The 6,689-nt window shown below is 54.1% G+C and overlaps 1 protein-coding gene across 1 annotated transcript; it reads left to right on the top strand.

The window, feature by feature from the left end:
- The first annotated feature begins 1,229 nt into the window (after positions 1 to 1,229).
- SLC18A3 (solute carrier family 18 member A3) lies at positions 1,230 to 5,050 on the top strand. The gene has a single exon (XM_028716354.2). It carries the CDS (start codon positions 2,351 to 2,353, stop codon positions 3,986 to 3,988), a length of 1,638 nt encoding a protein of 545 aa, XP_028572187.1. The 5' UTR covers positions 1,230 to 2,350; the 3' UTR covers positions 3,989 to 5,050.
- Positions 5,051 to 6,689: the final 1,639 nt, after the last annotated feature.

The raw sequence follows: 6,689 nt of genomic DNA, 5'->3' as shown, positions 1-6,689 counted from the left end.
TTAGTAAGTTGGAGAGAAGTTGGCGGCAGCGGTGGGTTTAAGACATTCATAGAGCACTTTACCAGCACGTTTACTCAGAAGTAAGTCCGGTTTGCTTCCATCATTATAAAAAAGGCATTTTCGTGTTGCTGTTCATTACACAATCAAGGCATTTGAATTCTATAATAATGTGGTGGCAGCGGTTCTTTTGTATGGGGAGCGGGAATAGAAGATAATGCAAGGGGATCTTTTCTGTAGGGTCTGTAAAGAGTTTTCTCTAGGTGTTATGCAAGGCTTGGTATCTAAAAACGGAAAGTCTCACATCTTGAGCTTGAGCCAGCCAGTAAATCACAGTTGTGCTCTCTGCATATGCTGTCTGCATATGCTGAAAATCACTTTGCTTTCTGTTAAACCTAAGCCTCTGGGACCGGGACTCCAAGACTGAGCCTTAATCCAGCCCTGTCTGAATGTTCCCTTTGTCCCGACTCGGCCAATAGTGCCCGTGGAGACGGTGAATCCCCTTCTCTTCCCACCCACCCACCTGCCTGCCCCTTTCCCCCCAGTGAGTCAGAAATCATCTCAGGGAAACTGGAAATTATCCTCCTGGGGTTGTCAGATTCTCAGCTCCTCTTCAGAGCTGAATCTGTTTCTGCTAAAGCAGGAGGTGGGGGGCGGGCAGGGAGTGTGTCCTGGCTGGCTCAGAACAAGGGCTCCTCCTCGCCCCACATCCCGTTTCCAGCAGGAACCCAGTCCAATGCGTCTGAGAAGCGCTTCAGTAAACGCACTCGACCCTCTCCTTTCCTTGCCTTTCGAGTCCTCCGCGGTAGACTGTTTCTGAGCTTGGAGGCTCCACTCCGCTAGCCTGATTGGTGGCCGCTACACTCGACTGCGCGGACTTGAGCGGATTGCGACTTTCTCCGGGGGGGTTTAAGCCCTTTCCAGCTCCAGCAGACTTGGCACTCTTCTCTGCCGAGCGGCGCAGCAGCGCTGCACTCAACACACGCGTCCCCCCTCTCTCTCTCCCTCTCTCCCTCTTTCTCTCTCTCTCACATACACACCGGGCCGGCTCTCTCTCTCTCCTTCCGAGGGGGGTCTGCTCCGGGGTGCGGACTCCCCGCTTAGCAATTGGCTAAGACTCCTCCATGTGTTAAATTAGCATAAAGAAACGCAGCTGGCGAAGGAACCACTCGGGGACCGGAGCTGAACTGTGCGTCACAACTTGCGCGGGGTGGGAGGCCAGTGTGTGAGTGCGTGAGGGTGGGGGGAGCCGGCTTTTTTTGGAGAGGCGGGGCGGAGGGAAAGGAAAAAGTAAGAGCTGGCAAGTCCATCCGTGCCGGCGGCACCAAGAGGCAGGCTTCTCCGTCAAGGAAGGCAAAGAGAGAGCGCTTGGAGGCAGCCAAGGATGGAGTTGAGGAAGGGACGGTCTGAGCTCTCCAAGAGTCCCTGAGCTGGAAGGAGAAGCAAGGGGGCTAGAGGAGAGAGAGAGAGAGAGAGAGAGAGAGAGAGAGATCCTTGCCCTCCACTCTCCAGATTGATGGGCAACCCTCGGCTCCTGCCACCTCACCAAGCCTTGGCCAGGGGGGGAAAGGCGAAGGCAAGCGCAAGAGGACGCGCCCTCGGATGCCTCCTGAGAAAGACTGACAGCACTCAAAGAGCGCAGCCACGGAGCGCCGCTTGACCAGAAAGAGTGTGCATGAGCCAGAAAGACGAGAGGGCGAAAGAAGAGAGAGGCTCAGGATTCCGGGCGAGCAGGCGAGTGAGGTCCGAGGGAGACGGATAGGAGGAGGAGGAGGGGAAAGACAGACGGAGAGAGGGAGGAGGGAGGGCTCCGTCTGGAAGTCGAGCCACCGAGGAGCGCGTCTGGCTCCGCGGAACACCGGAAGGAGAGGAGCCGGTAGGAAAGGCTTGTGGGTGGGGGGAGCAGGGGCAGGTGAGGGGGCCTCTGGAAGGAAAGCCGGGAAGCCAGGGGTGGCGTCGTGGAAGGAGGGCTGCGTTTAAGAACGGGGAAGGCGAGGAGTGAAGGGAGGCGGCCGAGCCTCCTGGGGAAGTGGAGGAGGGAGGGAGAAAGAGAAAAGAAAGAAAGTTCGTTCTGGAGAAAGGAGGGAAGCAGGGTAAGACAGGAGAAGGAAGCCTTGTTAGACCCTGGGGAATGAGATCTGGGGAAAGAGGGGGTTGAAAGGCACGGAGAAGTGAAGGGAGGAAGGAAGGAAGAGATAGATAAGAGAGACAGAGACTGGTGGGACAGACGAGGCTCCTCTTGCCGCCACCTCCTCCCATCCCAGCAGGGCTCCTCTGCTCCCCTCGCCCCATGCCCAGCTAACGCCTCCTGCGGCTGCTTCTCCTTTCCCTGGACTCCCAGCGGCTGCGGAGGATGGAGGAGGAGGCCTCCGCCCCGTCGGGGCCCCGCTCGGCGGTGGAGAAACTGTCGGAGGCGGTGGGCCAGCGCACGAAAGCCCTGAGCAGCGCCCTACATGAGGCCAACCGCCAGCGGCGCCTCCTGCTGGTCATCGTGTGCGTGGCGCTGCTGTTGGACAACATGCTGTACATGGTGATCGTGCCCATCGTCCCGGACTTCGTGGCCGCCCTCAACGTCGCCGAGGAACGCCAGCAGGGAGCGCAGCAGCAGCAGCAACAGGCGCCCGTCCCGGCCACCGCTGCCTCCAACATCTCCACGACTGGTGGTGGCCTGGGCTGGTCCCTCAACAGCACCCGGCCCATGCTGAGGCCTCGCTACCCGGCCGACAGCGACGACATCCGGATCGGGGTGCTGTTCGCCTCCAAGGCCATCTTGCAGCTGCTGGTCAACCCGCTGAGCGGCACGTTCATCGACCGCGTGGGCTACACCATCCCTCTGCTCATCGGCCTGGGCGTCATGTTCCTGTCCACCATCATCTTCGCCTTCGCCGAGAACTACGGCACCCTATTCGCGGCGCGCAGCCTGCAGGGCCTGGGCTCGGCGTTTGCCGACACGTCGGGAATCGCGCTAATCGCCGACAAGTACACGGAGGAGTCGGAGCGCAACCGCGCGCTGGGCATCGCGCTCGCCTTCATCTCCTTCGGCAGCCTGGTGGCGCCCCCTTTCGGAGGCATCCTGTACTACTTCGCGGGCAAGAGGGTGCCCTTCCTGGTCCTGGCCTTCATCTCGCTCCTGGACGGCCTGCTCCTTCTGTTGGCCATCAAGCCTTTCAGCGACAGGTCTCGGGACAACATGCCCGTGGGCACGCCCATCTACAAGCTCATGATAGACCCCTACATCGTGGTGGTCGCCGGGGCCCTCACCACGTGCAACATCCCCTTGGCTTTCCTGGAGCCCACCATCTCCAACTGGATGAAGAAGACCATGGACGCCAACGAGTGGGAGATGGGCCTCACGTGGCTGCCGGCCTTCATCCCCCACGTGCTGGGGGTCTATGTCACCGTCAAGCTGGCAGACAAGTACCCCCACCTCCAGTGGTTCTATGGGGCGCTGGGCCTGGCCACCATAGGGGCCTCCTCCTGCATGGTGCCCGCCTGCCGGAACTTCTGGCAGCTCACCGTCCCTCTGTGTGGCATCTGCTTTGGCATTGCCCTGGTGGACACCGCCCTGCTTCCCACCCTCGCCTTCCTGGTTGACGTCCGCTACGTGTCGGTCTATGGCAGCGTCTATGCCATCGCCGACATCTCCTACTCGGTGGCATACGCCCTGGGGCCTATTGTGGCAGGGGAGATCGTCCACTCCTTTGGCTTTGTGCAACTCAACCTGGGCATGGGCCTGGCCAACGTGCTTTACGCCCCCATCCTCCTGGCCCTCAAAAACATTTGCCAGATGAAGCCCTCGCACTCGGAGAGGAACATTCTCCTGGAGGAGGGGCCCAAGGGACTCTACGACACTATTAAGATGGAAGAACGCAAAGGCAAGGGCAAACACCTCCACCCGGTAGGGGGCGCTGAAGAGAATAGCGTAGACTCTTTCCATAGAGACTTCAGAGGGGCGTCTGAAGAGGACTCTTCAGACTATGACTATACTTAGAGGGTGGGCGGAGTACCCCAAGAGGGAGTTATGGAGAGCATCTTGGCTGTTATGCCCCAATGTGCCAATATACTACTTTAACCTTTGTCTTGATGTGATGGCTTTCTTCTTCTTCTTCTTCTTCTTCTTCTTCTTCTTCTTCTTCTTCTTCTTCTTCTTCTTCTTCTTCTCCTCCTCCTCCTCCTCCTCCTCCTCCTCCTCCTCCTCCTCCTCCTCCTCTCTCAAAGGTATTACCGGTACCTTAAACACCCTGTCAAGATGAAAGCTCCAAATAACTATCCTAACATGAACGGTGCATTTGCAGAGATCTGTGATGGTCTTTTCCTGTTAAAAGAGGGAAGGGCACACGTCCAAAACTCCCTGACAAAAGCCTGTTGTGCCAAGAGGTTTTTCTCGCAATGTTTGTGTGTGACTTTCGGCTGGTTCACACATGCATGTACATCACTAAGTTTGCCACATACACGGGGGTAATGCTATCCCTTGGAAGCGTTTCACACAATTACACGGGTTTTCTTTTTCTTTCTTTTTCCTTACACTTGACTGCGGCACACTTGATGACTTGAATGTGTGAACTGACTCCGCCGAGAAAGCGTTGTGTTTTTGAGGTGATCTGAAAATTATGTCTGTGGTGTTGGGCTTGTGAGGGTCTGCTCCTCCTTTGTGAATCATCCCCTAGATTTTGTAGCTCGAGGGAAACAGGCGCCAGTCACTCTGTCCTGCATAAATTCTCATAGAAACACCTTACAACACCACTTCTTAAAATTGTAAGGGAGAAAAAAGTAAGTTGCCAAATGCACATCCGGGGTCTCAATAAATATTGTACATTTATATATATATATATAGGTACCTGTGTGGAAACTGTCGGTTTCATATTTAATGCCAGCAATGGAAATCACGTCGTATTATTTCTCCTCTCAGCGAGGGGGACAGAAATCTGTAACCATTTATTTATTTTTCTGTTGTGCTGCTACTCTGATAAATGCAATATACCGTACCATGTTTTAGTCTGAAACTGCTACACTGGTTGTGCCGGCTGAATAAATGGCGTTCAGGGGAACCGTACGTCTTGGCTTCGTTGTTTGTTAGTGTAAAGACCCGGGGTGCAGTCCTAAGCATGCTTATTGAGCAAATTCCATTGAATTCGGTGGAACTTCTAATAATAATGCACGTGACTGTCAGATGGGTCCATATAGGAGCTTTAATTCCTGGCTTCAACAATAAAGTTATAGGAGTCATTCTGGAAACACAACTTCCGTCTCCCGCAAGAAATCCGCTTGAAATCATATATTCCTGCCACCTACCCAAATACTATAGAAAAAAGACGAAGGCAGGCTGGCCAGATCCAATCAAAGGGAAGCACTTTAAATTTTTTTTAAAAGCCACTGCCATTAATGTACACCTATGTGCTTAAGGCTACAATCCATTACCCACTTTCCTAAGAGTAAGCCCAACTGAAATCAGCTGGGAACTTCTGAGTAGACATGCATAGGATTGCACTGCCAGTCTCGCCCCTGGAACTCAGTGAGACGTGCCTCCCTCTCTTGCCCACGGTTTCTCAAAAATTAGTTGCGCTGAGCTCTAGAGGACTTGCCTCCTGGTGAAGGTATGCGTAGGATCACAGCCTTAGCAATGGTTAAATGAAGATTTGGAATCAATGGAATTTTCAAAACTGCGCGTCTCCAGCTGCCGCACCGCTCTCTCGGAAGCATTTATACAAAGTAAAAGTATATTGAAAAGTTTTGTGAGCGACAGCAGGGATCAGAAAGATTTTGGTGACGGGTCTGGATCAGGAGAGAGAGCGTGCTGTTTTGCGCGCCTCTCGTTTATTTCCATGGGGCTTGCGCAGGAAAACTTCCCGGTGGATTCTGAGGTTAAGCGTGCAAGGATTGTGTTTCTTATTATGGAATAAGTGTGACTTACTTCCGAGTAAGCAGGGTCGAGCCTGCAGTGTGCCTCCTAAGGGAGAAAGTCCACTGCATCAACCAAGCGGCACTTAGGATCCCGCTGCACATCTCCTTCCTTGCAATCTTGCGCAAGGGTTAGGATGCTTAAGACCGGGGTCCTAAAGTTACTTCATCGGAGTAAAATCTCAATGCATTTACTGGCGCTCACTTCCCAACAAATGGACTACGGAGAAGGGCTAGAGCAGCTGTTTTTCATGCAGAAGGTCCCAGGTCAGTCTCTGTGATCTCCAGGTCGGAGCTTCTGCCTGAAACCCTGGCTCGCCATAACGTATGCAATAGAATCATAGAATTGTAGGGACCACTAGGATCATCTAATCCAACGCCCTGCAAGGCAAGAATCTTTCGACCAACTCGGGACTCGAACTCACGTCCCTGAGATTAAGAGTCTTATGCTCTACCAGCTGAGCTCTACCTAGATGGAGCAAATATCTGGCGCGCTATAAGGCGGCTTCTTATGTAGGGATGAGACTCTTCATTCCATGGGTTTCTTGGGGATGGGTCGACTCCATCCTAAATGGTTTTTGAACTCGTGGTGCTGTGCAACTTTACTCGGAATTAGCTCCCTCCTGTGTGCTCAGCGGGGCTTACTTTCGAGTAAATGCCTCGCTCCTCAGCCCACGTGCCCTCAAAAGACAGAGGCAACTTCTGGAGCGTCTCCAGTTCACCTGGTGTCGTCGCTTTCATTCTGCTCCTAGACCTACAGAAGGACAGCTACCATGTTCATGGCTTCCCCCCAA

The sequence above is a fragment of the Podarcis muralis genome, chromosome 6 (assembly GCF_964188315.1).
Source record: "Podarcis muralis chromosome 6, rPodMur119.hap1.1, whole genome shotgun sequence".
Classification (NCBI taxonomy): domain Eukaryota; kingdom Metazoa; phylum Chordata; class Lepidosauria; order Squamata; family Lacertidae; genus Podarcis; species Podarcis muralis.
Note: the sequence above shows the minus strand (reverse complement) of the source record. Positions and strands in the feature narration are given on the sequence as shown.

Coding starts and splice junctions, on each gene's coding strand:
- SLC18A3 (XM_028716354.2), top strand. CDS start 2,351: ATGGAGGAGGAGGCCTCCGCCCCGTCGGGGCCCCGCTCGGCGGTGGAG.